Below are 16,057 nucleotides of genomic sequence, written 5' to 3' on the forward strand. Positions count from 1 at the left end.
AGGGGCACTGGCCCCATCCGCAGGCCTCACACAGCCCACAGCCACAGCTCCTGCTGTGACCGGGAAGCAGCTGGGTTCATGGCTGAGCCGGTCCTGAAAACCGCCTGGGAAGACAGGAGCCGGGCCACCAGGGTTTCTGGCCTGAGGCACTGCATGGTCAGATGTCCTGGCCACTGAGCGACTTGACATTCTGCAGACCACACCCGGGGCCGGGGATTCTGATTTCATCCTGTGCAGGTGAGGGAGGCCAGTAGCGGCCAAGTTCAGAGAGAAGAGGCTAAAAATGGATTTAATTCAATCTAAAGAAATAGAATGGACATTTCTTGCAGTCCTGAGACTGCGGCTCCGACTGTACCCTAGAACGGGTGGCTCTGGGCTGGTGTCGCTGCGGGGCTGCGTGCGTCCTCTGTAGGGTACCCCCGTAGGTATGGGTCTCCCACGGGGCGGAGCCTTTGAAGGGCGGGCCCAGCGCTTTCCACCTTCCCGTGCGCCCGCGGCCCGCGCATGCTCAGTAAGCGCCTCTTCGACAAACCGACAGCAATTGCTGCCCCGCCCGGGCGCCGCTGCCCGACCCGCGCGGAGCAAACCCCGGGTGCCCCTGACGACACGCTCCAGGGAGCTCGACACCCAAGGACGCCCAGCCAAGGTGGCCGTTTCTGTGCCCGGAACAGCGGGCGTCTGCAAAGATCTGCGTGTTAAAAGGCCGTGATATCCATTCTGATCAACCATTATCATAATCACTGGTAATAAAAGTGTCACTCGCCCATTTAGGAGCTACCTCTCTTTCTCATTTTTCTCCTGAATTTTACGGGAAAAGCAGCCAGACTCCGACTTCTCATATCTGTCATCTATTCCATAAATGCGACTTCAGCATGTTCTCTGCGTTTAAGGGGATACAAGTACCGTTCAAATAAAAATGTTACGCGTTCCGAGGTTTATAAACCTGCAAAGCCGAGGAGCCCTTGCCACCGAGGGGCCACAGCAGCCTGCCGCCGGCCACGCTGCCCTGAGGGCCCCCTCCCCAAGCAGACTGGGGGTCACGCCCAGGAGAACCCGCGAGCATGCGCACTGCGTCCCGGGACAGGCGTCCACGCCGGCGACGGAGGCCAGTAGCGGGGTGACGGCGGAGCAGGCCCGAGGGGACAGGGTCGTGGAGTCGACCCTCACCAGGCTGCTGTGTCACCCACGCGAGATTCGGCTTGGGTTTCAGAACAAGGGATTTTGTAAACAGTCTGTGCAAAATAAAGCTTTTTTAACAGAAAATAAAAGACGTCGAAATATACTGACAAAACCTGAAGAAGCACACTTCTCCCCAGGACGTCTGACCGGGTCCCAGGGCCACGTCCTCGCGCTCACGTCCCGGACCCTGCGACCCCGACGGCGGTGTCCTGCCCGATGGCCCCCAGTGCCCCGACCCCACCGCAGTTAAGAGGGTGGGTACTTTGTCAAATAACTTCCTAAGGCAAGAAACAACAGAAAACAGGTTCGAACAGGGCTCCCGCCCCCGGGGACGGTGCGCTGAGGGCCCCTCCTACAGCGGGGGGCGGGGCCGGAGGGGGAGGGGCGGCGAGCTCTCCGGACGCCCAGCCCGGGGCGCACCTAGCCCCGCAACGCCTCGCCCAGGCCCTTCCTCCGCCCTCCTCAGGGCCCAGCCAAGCCGAGGGGCAGGAGGGACGACAGACGGGGCGTTTCCAGCACCCTGGTCCGGGGCCCGGGCGCCCGGGCGCGGACACACGCACACAACCACTGCAGCGTCCTCCCCTCTGTGGGCAGGGGCGAGGGCGCTGGATTCCGCACCGGTGGGTGTGAGCTGCACAAGCCAGTGCGAGCCTTGCCCCTGCTTCTGATGAGCAGGGGTCCCCTCCCCCAGCCGCAGAAGGGAGGAGCCTGGGGGAGGCAGGGGGAGAGGGGGCGGAGGCAGGGGTTCTCCCGCCCCAGAAAGGTCTCACAGCTCGGTTTTCCCAAGGAGAGCCCTCCGCGGCTGCTGTCTGTGCGGGAGACTGAATGTGTCCTCAGAATTGCATGGTGCAGCCCCACACCCCAGTGCGCTGCTGTTGACGTGATTAGGTCAGATGATGACAGGACAGACCCCAGAGAGCAAGCAGGAATCACGGACCTTTATGACTTGGTGACAGCTGTCACAAGGCCACTTCTGCCACATTTGCCCGTTAGAAATGACTCACCAAGTCCAGCCTACACTCAAGGGGAGAGGGAACTGGGCTCCATGTTCCGTGAGAAGATTGTCGAAGAACGAGTAGATAGTTTTCAACTACTACCTTTTCACTTTTTAAATCTGGTCATTTCACTGGACAGAGTCCTCTACCACATACACACGTGAGCCCTAAAATTCCGTTTATAAAATGTCTGAAGCTTGAGTTTCTTTGGTGCAGTGGATATGTGTTCCCAAGACCAACATGAGGTTCAAAAGATAAATTTTAACACAAAGACTTTTGATCAGTTTAAAAAAAAATACTTAAAATGGCATGCCCTTCAAAACATGGTGTTGATTTGAGGTTTTTCTATGATTATGACAAATTAGGCATCATTGCATCTCAGAATTATTAAGAAAATAATGTACCGTTTTCTTGTTAAGATTCGCAAGTTTGATTGTAACAGGATATTCAGTAGTGAGTTTAACCTAGAAAATCCCACACTGAACAAAGACTAACAAAGTGTAAATTAATATGTACACACACGGTCACACAAAGGACCTAAACAAAGTGATTTTTCCCTCCACGTACTGAAATGTAAGGGACTCCAAGCCATGAGCATAAAATTAAGGCAGCTACTTTATTTGGAACAAGAAAGTGGCATAAGCAACCGTGAGTGTCCCCCTAATGTGCAATCCCGCCCCTCCCGCTCCGCTCCCCACCACATTCTGGGAGGAAAGTGTGTTGTACTGGCCAGTCCTGTCACCCATGCCTACACCTGCTCACACGTGGCCGTGGCGCTGACTGAATCCGCTGAAAGCCACGGAATCGGGCCGCATGGGGCAGCTGAGCTGTTACCCTGGGAGTGACACCCACCCAGGCCGCGTGGGAGGCGTGGGCTGACACGGCCACCAGACAGCGACCTTGAATCGGAAGAAGAATGCCTCTATCCACAGCTGCTTCCACATGACACTTGGTTTTCTAGCTCCTTTCATTAAAACATATTCTGATCAAATAATTTTGCAAAGCAAAGTTCACCCAGCCTCGAATCTACAACATAAAAGCAGGGACAACAGGACAGATTCTCTGATGTCCTCGTGCCTGGGACCGTCACGGGTGAAGGGGCCCCAGGAGCACCGCTAGGCCGACTGCGCCAAAAACGTCAAGTACTGCTTCCGAGCCTCGAGATGGTCAGCTGGCCGGTTGTACGCCGTCCACACTGGTTGTCCCACAAACAGCCGCATGGCCTTCACGTAGTTCTAGAAAACAGACACACCGGCATCGCATGAACATGGCGATCGCGACAGCGCTTTCCGCTTCGCTTCTCACGTCCGGTCCTCTGGACAATGTGCACAGAGCAGGCGAACATCGCAGCGGCCCACCTGCTCGTCCACCGTGAAGCGGTGGTAGATCCCTGCGGGCAGAGTGATCAGGTCCCCCTTCTCTACAAAGATACGAATCCACCTGTCCTCGTCATCTCTCACGTCGAAGTACCCGCTGCCATCCAGCACGTAGCGGATCTCATCGTCCAAGTGCAGATGTTCCTCGTAAAACATTTTGATCTGGAGCAGGAGGGAAAGTCTGAGTCAGCTGGAGACCAGGGAAGGGAACTGACACAGACCCCACCTCTGGCCCAGACGTCAAAGACCAGAGCTGAGGTGGATGCAAATCACCCCCTCAAAAAGAGGAAGCAGTATAATAAGTATAAAGGGCGGGAGCCAGAATATTTTAAGAAATCTGTCAATGAACTAGCAGAAGAAGAAAGAGATGATACTTACATGGCCCCTACCATGTTCCAGGAAACATTCTAAATAGTTTACGTGTAATAACTCATCTGGGAGCTCTTTCATGACATCTGACAGATCAGCTTAGGGAGGCGAGGTCATGGCCCCAACATCACACAGCTTGGATGTGCAGATAGCCCAGTCCTGCTCATAACCCACCACACACGGCAGTCACACTGATCACACTGCACATGGCAATCGCAGATCACACGTACACACAATCACATGATCACTGCACACGGCAGTCACGCAGATGACACAATCAGGAGTGCTTGCTGTACCCCACAGCAATCACCTGAATCCACGTCCGCGATGATAACTTTTGTACACAGCAGTCACACAGATCACACACAATCACGTGATCACACTGCACATGGAAGTCACATTGATCACACACACAATCACAAAGACAATGCACACGGCAGCCACACCGGTCATGCATGTAATCACGTGATCACACTGCACACAGCGGTCACGCGGATCACGCACACGCAGCCACACTGATCACACTAGAAGGTCAGAGGCCACATGAAGATCTGAGGAAGGCACTCGTCATCTCGACCAACGCTTTCCATTTGTTCAGATCTACTTTTGTGTCTTTCAGAAGATCTTTATCCCCCTAACATTTGTAATAAAAATGTTCGAATATGAATTACTCTGATATAAACCCAAATGAAGACATTCACAGGAAACAGACAGTCTGTGCGCCGGTGGAGAATGCGGCTCCCCTGTCACGAGCACGCGAGCTTCCCGGGAACTCGGAGCTCCTTGCCTTTTCCTCGTAATCCGGCAGCTTCTCCTCGCAGATGGTTATGATGTCCATCCAGGAGTAGTTTCTCTCCCTCCGGATCTTTTCCAATTCTAGATCATTCTCATATTTGTCAGGATCCAGCTAAAAGTTTAAATGACAAACGGGAGGTCACATCAGCGCAAAGGGACAGAGACCCTGGGCCTCTAGTACGCTCATCTCCACAGTCGTCACCCAGGCCTTTCTCAATCCTTCCCCTCCCTCCCCACTCTCCCTGACAGCTACCGATAACGCAGCCATGTTTAACTCTGCTGCCCTGCCCCCCCGCAGGCCTCCCCGGGGGTCCCCTTCACGTCCCTGGTTCCACTGCCATGAGCTTGGGTGGTCCACTCTCTGCGACACGCCCGTCCGAGGACACACCTCCCTCCAGTCCTGCTCCTCTGCCGGCCACCCCTCCGCAGTCTGATCTCTCTATGGCCTCTCTGGTCAGTCTGTTTCTCGAGGCCAAAATGGCCGCCACCCTCCGTGCCTACAGGTAAAACCCAAGTTCATTAGGCTGGGACGAGCTCCCTCAGCCATCTGGCCCCAGGTGCCTTTCCTAGTCCACTGCCCCTCTTCAAAAATGACTGACACTTCACCTCCCAGCCCCTTGTCTGGCCAGCGTCCCACACCGAGGGCGCTGGCTTGCCCTGTTCATCTATCACATGCCATCTGTTCTCTAAAGTCCAATGCAATGTCTTCTTTATGAGGCACTGCCCTAGGGCCCCAGCCAGGACGAGTGTGAACCGCTACTTAAGTCCACTGGCAGTGACTTTGGCATACTTCCCCTTAAATGGCAGTAAAACCGACTCTAGCACCGGTTCTTATGGTCAACTCCAGACTCTCAAAGTACTAGTCACCGGTACCCAGACTACAGAGAGGACTCCCCAAACTGGCAAAGCACGATGTGCACGCCACTGCTCCGTGCCGAAACCACTGAGGTTCGCGTTGTGTGTGACGCAGCTATCACTCTGCTACGTCACTAACAGCAGATGCACGGAAATGCTCCATCGCTTCCCACTGGTTGCAAACGGTCTCAGTAACAAAGCATGGAAAAGGCACGGGATGCTAAGTGCGCAGAGTCGACATAATTTCATTTTGATGGCCCTTAATCTCGTCATCCAGACTGAACCAGAAGGTAAAAGAGACCGAGTTGGACCCGATGGGGTAGCACAAAGGACACCTTTTACAGGTAAGGCTCATCCTTTGCACACATCTGAGAGCAGATCAGTATCTGTTACTCCCAAACGCACAGTGGCTCCCTCGAGTGCTGTCATGTGACCTGCTTATCTGGACTGCACATAGATTGATTTTATTATAAAACAAAACTGATTTTCCTGCCATAATAAACATTATCTTTTACGTTTTTATCTTTCATTTTAATAGACATTATAAACCTTTGCACTGTTTCGAAGTCTTAGTCCAGGATAAATAAATACCGTGTTAAATATTTACACAAAACCCAAAGTATGAATTTCAACCTGGCCCGCAGGGGGCCTGCGTGGTGTAAACGGACTTCGGACACGGCGGGGCAGCGGTGGCCGAGAAGGAGCCCCCCGGAGGCTCTGCGGAGGGGACTGCGCGCCCCTTCCCTGCTCGCGCCCCCGGGCGGGCCCCTCGCTCAGCCCGCGCGCTGCAGCCCCGGCCCTTCGCTCGCGGTCGCACCCCGGACAGGGGCCCGGCGCTGAGCTGCGGGCTGCGGGCGGCGGCCTCCCGGGGACTCCGCACTCCGACTCGCAGCGGCGCATGCGCGGCGGCGGGAGCGGGCGGTGTGCGCCGGGGCGCGGGGCACCTGGGCCGTACCTTCCAGTACAGGATCCCGAGCCGGCGCAGCTGCTCCAGGCTGACCGGGCGGCTGGGCTGCGCGCGGTGCGGCCGCCGGGGGTCGCCGGCCGCCCCGTCCCAGTACCAGGCCTGCACCATGGCGCGAGTGCTGCCCGGAGCCGACCCGCTGATCCGAGCCCGGGGGCGGGGGGCGGGGCGGGGCGGGGCGAGGGGCGGGGCCGGGGCGCCCCTCCCAGCCCTTTCCAGCGCGGGCGGACGCGGGGCGGTTCAGCTCACGGGTTCCGGGGCGGGGCGACGCGGGCGCCCCGAGGCGCCCCGCAGCCGGGGGGTTGGGGGAGGGGTTGCTCAGCGCCACGCGGGGTGCGGGTGCCGGGCCCGCCCGCGACGACCGGAAGTCTGCGAAGCGAACCACGACGCGGAGATGGGGAACGGTCGGTAGTTTACAGAAAGGAAAGCAAAGGCCGACCTGGAACGGCGATGCCGTTACACCCATGCTGCCGGAGTGGGGCACAGCTGTGGCTCGAAGCCAGATCGAGTCGCCCCAGAGGACCCTGCTATCACTCGGGGTGCGGTAGGGCGCCCCTCTCATCCCGCGGCCGTTTCTCGGACTTTTGCATTAGCGACAGTCTGCAATACTACCTTGTGATTTTAGGTACAGTGTGTCCTAGAATAAAAACAAAAATAACACGAAATCGATAAAAAAAATCCTTGGATTTCTTATCAATTTAGATAACAAAAATAAATCTAGGTGCTCAATCAATCTAGGTTTATCTCTTCAAAGCAATCAGCCAAAAAGGATCAGATGATCTCAGCCATTTGCTAGACTCTGAAACAGGGGATCAAGTAACTGAAAAGCTGTAGGATTAAACCAGACTCTCTGGGGTAGCACATTTCCACAGTCGACTCTGGAACTTTCCAGAAGTATTGTACAGAAAGCATGCATTTCTTTCACTTCTTATGCTCCAGTGGCTGGAAGTCCTGTGCCCACATCCTCGTGGGAGGGCCTACCTGCCTAGCTTGTGAACCCCCACTGCTCATCCCCTAGGGTCCACCTTGGCCCGCAGCACCCACTACTCTGCTCAGCGCCCCCAGGGCCCCCTAACCCACCCACGGTGCTTCCACCTGCCTGTCCCTGGAGACTGCTGTGACCATGACCCGAGAGGCAGACAGCACTTGGGTTCTGACCAGCAAGGTTAGCACAGACAGCCCCTGCCCCCTTCCTGGAACTCAGCGGTGCCGCCTCCCTGCTCCTCCCCGGCTCACCCCTCTGGGTGACCACAACGTCGTGGAGTGTCCCGGCTCTCTCCTTGCCCTGTCCTCTGTCTCCACGTACTCTTGGTGACCCTGCACTCACCGTACGGCAATGTGTCTTCCGCCTGGACCACTTCCAGAACCTGAGCCGAGCATCGCCATGGCTTCCAAGTGCATCGCCCATCACACAGCCGGATGGGGCTCGGTGCCCTGCACCTGCAAACGTGCTTCTCGCCTTCCTTCTGTCTCAGCCACAGCAGCACCCGCCACCCAGTGCAGTGTCTCGACCCAAAAGTCCAGGGCGTTTCCTGTTTCCTCTGCCCCTTCCCCAGCCTCTCGCAGGGCCCGCCACCCCGTCCTGCAGACCTCACCGCACACCCGCTGCCCTCCCCGCCTCAGCTCTCCCTGCCCCGACGGACCGACAGCTGACACCCGCTGCTTCCTCTTTGGTGCCACTGCGATTCATTCTATGCGGAGCAGCCAAGGTGCAACCATGTCGCTCCTGTGCTGTAGCCCGCCTTCCTGGCTCCAGGGCCCTGTCATCTGGCGCCGACACCCCTCCGACCCCTCTCCCTCCGCCGCCTTCTCTGCCCTGCGCACACTCTGGCGGCCCCCGCGCCCGGCCTCGCCCATGGTTCACGCGGCCCCCGCGCCCGGCCTCCCCCGTGCAGTTTTCCCCGCAAAGGCGCCCGCCTTCCGCCGAGCACTTTGACGGGAACATCCATTCTCAGCTCACATACTTCTTCCCTAGAGAGTCCCCCTCGGGCCTCCGTACACGGCGGGAGTGTCCCTCCCCCTTGTCTGCGTCCTTCTCAGGACCGGCAGCCCCATCGCGGTACTTGCTGAATGAATGAATCTGCATTGCCAGTGACCGCTCGAATCTCGGAGTCAGAGAGCGTGTCTTGTTAGCCTTCCAATCAACGCCCAGTACCCGGCACATCGTAGGCCAGACCCAAGTCTGCTGGATGGAAAAGGAGGCGACGGGCAACCCCCAAATGGTCTTCACGGCGCTGCCGTGCCTGCCCTCCTCGCCCAAATCGAAGCTGCTTTTGTGGTCCCCTAGAAAGTGACAAGAGCACCATGTGCTGGGGGACGTGGAGGCTCTGCGTTATTGTCTCCTCCACCCCCACAAGCACCCTAGGAGGCAGCATTTTAAAGACGGGACTCTGAGACACTGACAGCTGGAAGAACTCGTCAAGGTCACGTGGCGGGGGTGGGGGTGATGGCAAGGTTGGGCCCCGGCCCGGGGAGCTGGCCCGGAGCCGCAGCTGGGTGCTGCCACCACACAGTCACGTGGCTCCTCTCCTTGGCCTCCATCTGAAACAGACCTTTCTCCCCCTCTTTCGGGGAGGAGGCGGGGAGCTGTGCTCTGGAAAGGCAAGCTGGTCGGACGCCCTCAGGAACTGCCCAGGACCCCGTCTGCCACCAAAGCCCAGTCCGCAGGCACAGCGGCCGGGAGCAGATCGTTATTTTCATATGACCCTGTTGCCCCTGGGACTCCTCCTTTGAAGGGGAGTCTTTTGAACTTGAACTACTTCTTCCAGAATAGCCAAAGGCAGCCCAAGAATATATTCCGTGACCAGAATTTATCGCCCTGATGTAGGCAGCTGGGGAAGAATCTGTTTAGATGTTTTGTCAGACAGGTGTCCCCCTTGCCGAAGACCATTACCCACCCAGACTTTTGTGAAGTGCCCCCAGCCCCAGGGCACTGGCAACCTAGGAAGGGAGCCGAGCCCTTGAAACACGTAGGACGGGGACAAGCATGTCTGCTGGGGCGACACTGTCTCTCTGAAGGGCCAGACAGCAAATCTTTCAGGCTTTGTGGGCCAGGAGGCAAAATGGAGAGGCCTCCAACAACCATTTTACGAGACAAAGACCCTTCTTGGCTCATGGGACGTACAGAAACAGGCAGGGGGCTGGGCTCACGGGCTGGAGTCTGCCCACCCACTCGATCCCATAATTATGTTAAAATTTTATCTGAGCATCAAGCATTTTATTCTCCTGGCCTGAGGGCAGGGCCGTGAAGGGTCCTGGGTCTCACTCTGCAAGCGAGCTGAGCGGTGAGCCTGCCCCGGTTCGCGGCAGGTGGCAGGGGTGTGGGTGTCGGCACTTCTACGCAGACTCCCAAGCACAGGCCTACCAGGGGGCTTGAGGAGGCTGGGTGACACCTGCTCAGTGGGTGGCGTCGTAGGCCTTCCTGATGGCTTTGGGGGAGACCGGGACCTTGTTTCAAGCTTTGCGTGTGACACAGTGATGGGAGCCATGAGCTATTTGGTGTTGATGTAAGTTTGGCCACTGCGATGATAAGGAAGTCTTTTTATCCCCTGTAATTTCATCCTTTAAAAAACAAACAACAAAAAAACAAACATTAAAAATCCCGCCGGCGTGTGCATCTCCAGGAAGAGCAACGTGATGATAATCAGGTCCCTTCTGGTGATGAATCCCATGCGTTGAGCTCTCATTTATGATCTCTTCAAATGACAATGAACAAAATACGCGGTTGGGGTCGCTCTGGGCACTTCGAGCCCCGGTGCCCAGAGGCTGTCCTGGAGGGCCAGTTAGCCCTGACGTCATTGTGACCGGCCCTGGAACCCCTTTCCCTCACGTGATTTTATAAGAAGATAGTCATTTTGAAAATACTGGTTCACTAAGTTATGTACATCTTCCAAATGTTAACACATTTCATTATACGATATGAAAAAATAACCTTTTTTTTTAATCACCACTGGTCTCATCAGAAAAGTCTAGGTATTAGAACGCTGTCACGCGCATGGGGCAAATACAAGTGTGACCGAATTCAAATTTTCTTTTGAAAGCCTGAATTGCATCATTGGAGATAAATACCGCAAGTTGTTTTCTTAAAAGACAGGCTCACTTAGTGCATTTTGGAGAAGATGCCCACAAATGCCCTGGGCGGAATAACCATAGTCACTCACTCGGTGGCTCGGAGCCTGACTGGGGGGGGGCGGGCTGTGGCCCCAGGAAACAAGGAGAAGCGCTGAGAGACGACACAGCAGATGCTCGTGACAAACACGACACTTCAAGAGTCCCCACGTTCTGAGTGTTTCTCATCAAGAAACAGAGAGAATAAGAGATCTGCAAACCTGCCCTTGGCCAGCACGCTCCTGGCCCTCTGGGTCCCCTGCCTCTGCGCCCCCACAGCCCCCAGTCCCCACGATGGCCCCGCGAACCCAGCTCCATGGAGGAGCCTGGTCTAAGCTACTTTGCCGTTAGAGCCAAAACTGAGCTAATGTCTTCTAAATAGAACAACCCGGAGAACGTTCTGGAAAACATGGAAAATGCTAAGGGAGAACGGGCATAATAAATAATGGAAGTAGAAAGTATTGTTTCAGGGGCCTTTGAAAAGAAAGAACTAAAAAGGAGTTTGCTGTGAAACATCGATAAATAAACGCCGGGTTTCTGGTAAGACCTGCAGCGTGGAAACCCTGGGGCGGCAGCTCCACCCTACAAGTCGAGAAAATTCACTGAAAGCTCATAAAATGACCAGAGACTTTATTTAACACGATGACGCTGGGTGACAGGGATTCATGAACGTTCATGAAACTGTTCTCTTTTGCGGTGTATATTTGAAAAATTCCAGTACTAATTTTCACAAAAAGTTATGGCATTTTGAATTAAGAAATAAGCCATCTGCACATGTAAATCTTCTTAACTGAAATATGGGAGCACGGGGCTGGATAGCGTCACAGAGGAGCCACATTCAGACACAGCCGCCGGGGGCCACCGTCAGCGAAATTGTGTTCAGACTAATTAAAAGGATAACATCCCTCTTGTTCTTCATACATCTTTGAAATGAGACAGACTCTGGGCTCTACTTCCCCGGGGAAACGCTGGCTTATTCACGGCACCTCAGTGAGTGATCCCAAACCTCTGTGCTTCCAGGATGAAAATAAAACCTAGTGTTTACTGCACGGCGAGGCCCCCTGTCTCATCCTCCACCTGTCCTGGCGTTGGGGATCATACTGCCCCACTGCTTGTTCCAATAAAGCACTTCCCCAAATGTCTTCCATGTCACATGTCGAGAGATCATTTACGAAAAGAGTTTGAAGGTCACAAACTTGCAGGACACTGTGCCTATCTGTCTCTGCTCTGACAAGTGGTCAGGCCCGTGACGCGGAAATTGGGGAGGCGCGCGCTAATTCCAAAAATGTGCCACAGAAGGTTCTTTGGTAAACACTGTCTAAAGTTCAGGAACAACAGAAGGAAAGCCAAGGGGTCACCGAGGCAGCAGTGAAGGTCCACTGTGCACCCGCAAGACGGCCATGGGGAGCGGGGAGGGGGGAGGGCTCCGCCCAGGCCTGGAAGGAGGCCCGAGGCCCCGGAGGGCCTTGTCACAGAGCAGCTCCCACAGCGTGCAGGCAGGGGCTGTTTATTCTCCACAGTCATTGGTCATCGCGTTAGAATTTTCCCAAATGATAGAAAACAGGTCAGTGGTTACACTTCACATCCATTTTGGGGAAACAGTTTAAGTTTTGCCAAAGATTTCTGGAGACACAAGCAAGAAGCCAGTCTTCACAATAAGCTAAATTTGGCTTTGCTCGTGTGACCGAACTGGTTTTTCTGCTCTGAGAATTTTTCCAGAACGGTGTCTTTGGTTTTGATTTTCACTCCAGGTTGAGGGGCAGGAAGCAGAAACACGAGAACGCGGAACAACGACACTAAACCTTCTCAGGAAAAAGCCAAGAATGCATGCGGAGCAGACGTGGAAATCTGAACTACGACGATGGCTTTTCAGGAAGCAAATCTCACTCGGAGGGAAAACACACCTGGAGCACCAGGCCGGAGTCCAGCAGTCGAGCGCCGGCGGGGCGTGTCCGGTGACCGCCTGCTGTCCACTGGCATGTCACACGCTCGGCTCCACCTACCCGGAGTCACGCCCGCCGGTACTTGCCCGGTGGGACTCTGTCATGTTAGCGCCGCCCCCATCTCAGTCCGCGTTTTCTGCCCCCAGAACTCCGCTTCCGGCGGAGGCTGCCACTGCCTTCGGCCACCGCAGAGCCTTCGGATTAATGCCGTCTGTCAATCACTGGACAAATACCGCCGGGTTCCTGTGCCGCGCTGCACGCTGGGCCCGTCCCCGGGTGTGCCCGGTCCTGGGTGTCCACAGCGAGTGCGTGGGAGGCGACGCCCCACCTTTAGGGGTCCAGTTCTTATGGGGGAGCCGACAACATCTGTAGGTCAGGGGCGGAAGTGCAGGGAATAAAAAGTGCCAGCGTGTGAGTGTGTGTGAGTGTGAGTGAGTGTGAGCGTGTGTGTGTGAGTAAAGCGAAGCGCGGTGTGTGTAAGCCAAAGGGTGTGAGTGTGTGAGTGTGTGTCAGTGTGAGTGTGTGAGTGTGCGTGAGATTGAGAGAGTTGGGGTTGCAGGGAAGCTGAACTGTGCTTGTGGGTGTAGCCAGGAGAGCTTGCCGCTAAGTGACATTCGAGCAGAGGGAGACAGGTGACGGAGGGACCCAAACAGCTGGAAGAAACCTGCGCCGAGCACAGCGAACAGCCAGTACGCGGCCTGAGGCGGTGGGGCCTGGCGCCCGGTGCACGGGCAGGGGAGGGGGGCCGGCAGCTGGGCCAGAGCGCGCAGGCGCCCGAAGCCACCGGGTGTCGTGGAGTTGGACAGGGGCCAGTCACGTGACTCGAGCTTCTGCCTGTAGGGGGCAGAATGGACGCAAGACCAGCTGGAGGCTATTGCACCAGTCCGGGCTTTGGGCCAGGACCCGGTGTGGGTGTGGTCGGAACCATCAGATCCCGGTCCATTTTGCGTGAAGGCCACCGTGATCTGCTGATGGAGCCGGGGCGAGGCCCGGCGGGGCTGAGGGGCAGGGATGGTCCAGGGGTTCATGGGGCGCCCGGAGGGCGGAGTTGCGGTGCGCCCAGGTGAGGGTACCGGGGCGGAGCCGCTTCCGGGCGGGTCGAAGCCAAGAGCTTGGTTGGCAGTGTGTGCGACATCTGAGCCGGTGCTGAACGGACAGCTGGCCTGGGCCTGGGGACTCCAGACCCGAAACCCTGTGCGCATCCAGGAAGCTGGAGCCGGAGGCCCACGGCCCCGGGAATGGGTGCGGCGGGGGTTGGGGGGGCGTGGGCCCCGGGGATGGAAAAGCGGGCGGGGTTGGGGGGGCTGGGCCCCGGGAATGGTGGGGCCGGGGTAGGAATAGGGGAGTGACCGTGGGCCCCAGGGATGGGTGTGGCCGGGGGCAGGGAATGGGGGAGGGACCGTGGGCCCCGGGGATGGGTGCGGCCGGGGGCTTGCGCCTGGTGAGCTGCTCTGCTCCCCGCTGGGTCAGGGGGCTCGGCTCTCTGCTGGGGGCCTGGCTTCCTCCGAGCTCCCGCCCTGTTCCCCACTGGCTTTCGTTCCCTGCTGGCTCTGCGGTTCCCTCCGATAGGACCCGCTGGGTCCGGACCGAGCTGAGACGACGATCTAGACCCATGACGCCCGGGAAACGCGGCCCGCAGCCAGGCTCTTCGCTATCTGCTCTGCTTGCGGGTGTTCGTGTTACGCACGGAATACAAGTTAGGCGAGAAAAATGAGGAACGATGACACATCCAGCACCCCTGATTTGTCAGGTCCGTGATCCCGCCACCGGTGGTGGCCGGGACGCCCTCGGCGTGGGCTGCAGTCCGCGCCGGTTCCTGGGGCCGCGCAGCGAAGCTCCAGACCCGGCTGCCGCGGGGGCATCCTTCCTCCAGGCCCAGAGGCTGGGCCCAGATCTGGGGTCGCAGGTTGGTTTCTCCGAGGCCTCAGCCCACGCCCCTCCCCTTGCAGACCTGCCTCCTCGCTCTGTCCACCGAAGGTCCACCCTCTGCCTGTCCCCATCTCCTGCGACAAGGACACCAGTCAGACTGGATCGGGCCCCCAACGACCTTGTTTCCATCCAATCACCTCTTTAAAGGCCCGATCTCCAAATACAGTCACGTTCTGAGGAACTGGGGGTCAGAGCTTCGATATATGAATTCGGGGGACCCCCCCCCCACCTGCCATACACTGGAATCGGGCTTACAACTGTTACAAGAAAAACAGAACACTAAACCACGATTCAGGAAAATGTTCCTGGAAGAGCGGGCGCGCTAACACTGAGGAGGAGCATACCTGTTACCCACAAATTCTGACCGGGGCGACCAATGCACAGCGCAGGCCAGTACGACCGCTGGCTGGAGAAAGAGGAGGCGCCTGACTCATAAGGGAAAGAATGTAGGACTCCTTAGGCGTTCCACGCATCACTTTACACTGGAAGGAAATAGAATCAACATTTCAGACACCGAAGGGAAAAATGTGAGCCGAAGATTTCCTACCCTGCAAAATCCATCTTCAGGTATGAAGGACACCAACTAAATCCTACAGCCTCAGTGAGCGTGGTTCCCAAGGTGACACTGACCCGGAGGCTGGTTAGCACCACTGAGCACACAGGGCGTGACTAGACGAGGCGGCAGTTTCCTGAGGTGGCCGTTTCCTGAGGTGGCCAGCAGCGTAACACCGGGCTGCTTCCACGGGGACTGAGGGAGGAGCATCGGATTCAGGATCCACACGGGGCATGGTGAAGTGCACTGAGCCAGGCAGGGGAGGGGACACCCTGTCCCCCCGCCCGGCTAGGAACCAGGGTTCCCCACGTGGGAGACACAGACGCGGAGAGGTTACGTACCCTGACTGGGGGGTGTCAGCTCGAACTCAGAAAATACTTTCTTACGTGTGCGCATGTGCGTGTTTTCTACAACTCTGTCCACTGAAAGGACCTAGAACAATGACCCACCCAGGAGCAGAGAGCGCCCGACGGGATTCCGCTGGCCACATTCACAAGAAACCAGAGGTCCTCAGAGAAACAGCTGACTGTAGGCCTGGAGCAGAAAATGGGCAAAATGGCTCCAGAACTCCCTGACACAGCAGACAGCAAGGGAGCTATGTAGTCCAGACGTGTGTGCACGCTCACTGCGTGTGCGTGCAGGCGTGCGGCACACGGGAACAGCGACGGAAATGAGGCCGACCTGAAGAGGGTCCCTCCTACAGGCCAAAGGAGATACCATTTGGGTTCAGTGACGATTCAAATTGCAGTGGACAAACCATCAAATATGCTTAAGTCCATGGTTCGTGACACACACGTTATAAAAATATAGAAATAGAAAATCGTGACTGGTCACCTTCCAGGGCTGACAAGGAGCTAATGCGGCGCCTTGGAATTTCCCTGTTCCTGTAAGAACTCCGACCCGGACGAGGGGAGCCCCTTCTAAAACCGCTCCAGCCAGTGTGCAACCGCAAAGGGACCGTCGGCCCCGTGCACCCTTGACCGAGGGGCCCA

General features: G+C 56.8%; 1 protein-coding gene across 1 annotated transcript; it reads right to left on the reverse strand.

Moving 5' to 3' along the window:
* Nucleotides 1–2,772: 2,772 nt before the first annotated feature.
* On the reverse strand, nt 2,773–6,691 carry ADI1 (acireductone dioxygenase 1). Its single transcript, XM_039855019.1, has 4 exons — nt 6,525–6,691; nt 4,707–4,826; nt 3,533–3,712; nt 2,773–3,409 (listed from the first exon to the last, which is right to left on the reverse strand). The coding sequence occupies exons 1-4, from the start codon at nt 6,642–6,644 to the stop codon at nt 3,290–3,292; spliced, it is 540 nt and encodes a 179-aa protein (XP_039710953.1). The 5' UTR covers nt 6,645–6,691; the 3' UTR covers nt 2,773–3,289.
* Between the last annotated feature and the right edge of the window lie 9,366 nt (nt 6,692–16,057).

Source organism: Pteropus medius, unplaced genomic scaffold (genome assembly GCF_902729225.1).
Source record: "Pteropus medius unplaced genomic scaffold, Ma_sr-lr_union100, whole genome shotgun sequence".
Taxonomy (NCBI): domain Eukaryota; kingdom Metazoa; phylum Chordata; class Mammalia; order Chiroptera; family Pteropodidae; genus Pteropus; species Pteropus medius.

Bases quoted from the DNA above. Each gene is read 5' to 3' on its own strand.
- ADI1 (XM_039855019.1), bottom strand. From the start codon at position 6,644: ATGGTGCAGGCCTGGTACTGGGACGGGGCGGCCGGCGACCCCCGGCGG. The intron at 4,827-6,524 runs GTACGGCCCAGG...TTAAACTTTTAG, and splicing joins TCGGGATCCTGTACTGGAAG to CTGGATCCTGACAAATATGA. The intron at 3,410-3,532 runs GTGGGCCGCTGC...TCTGTTTTCTAG, and splicing joins GCTTCACGGTGGACGAGCAG to AACTACGTGAAGGCCATGCG.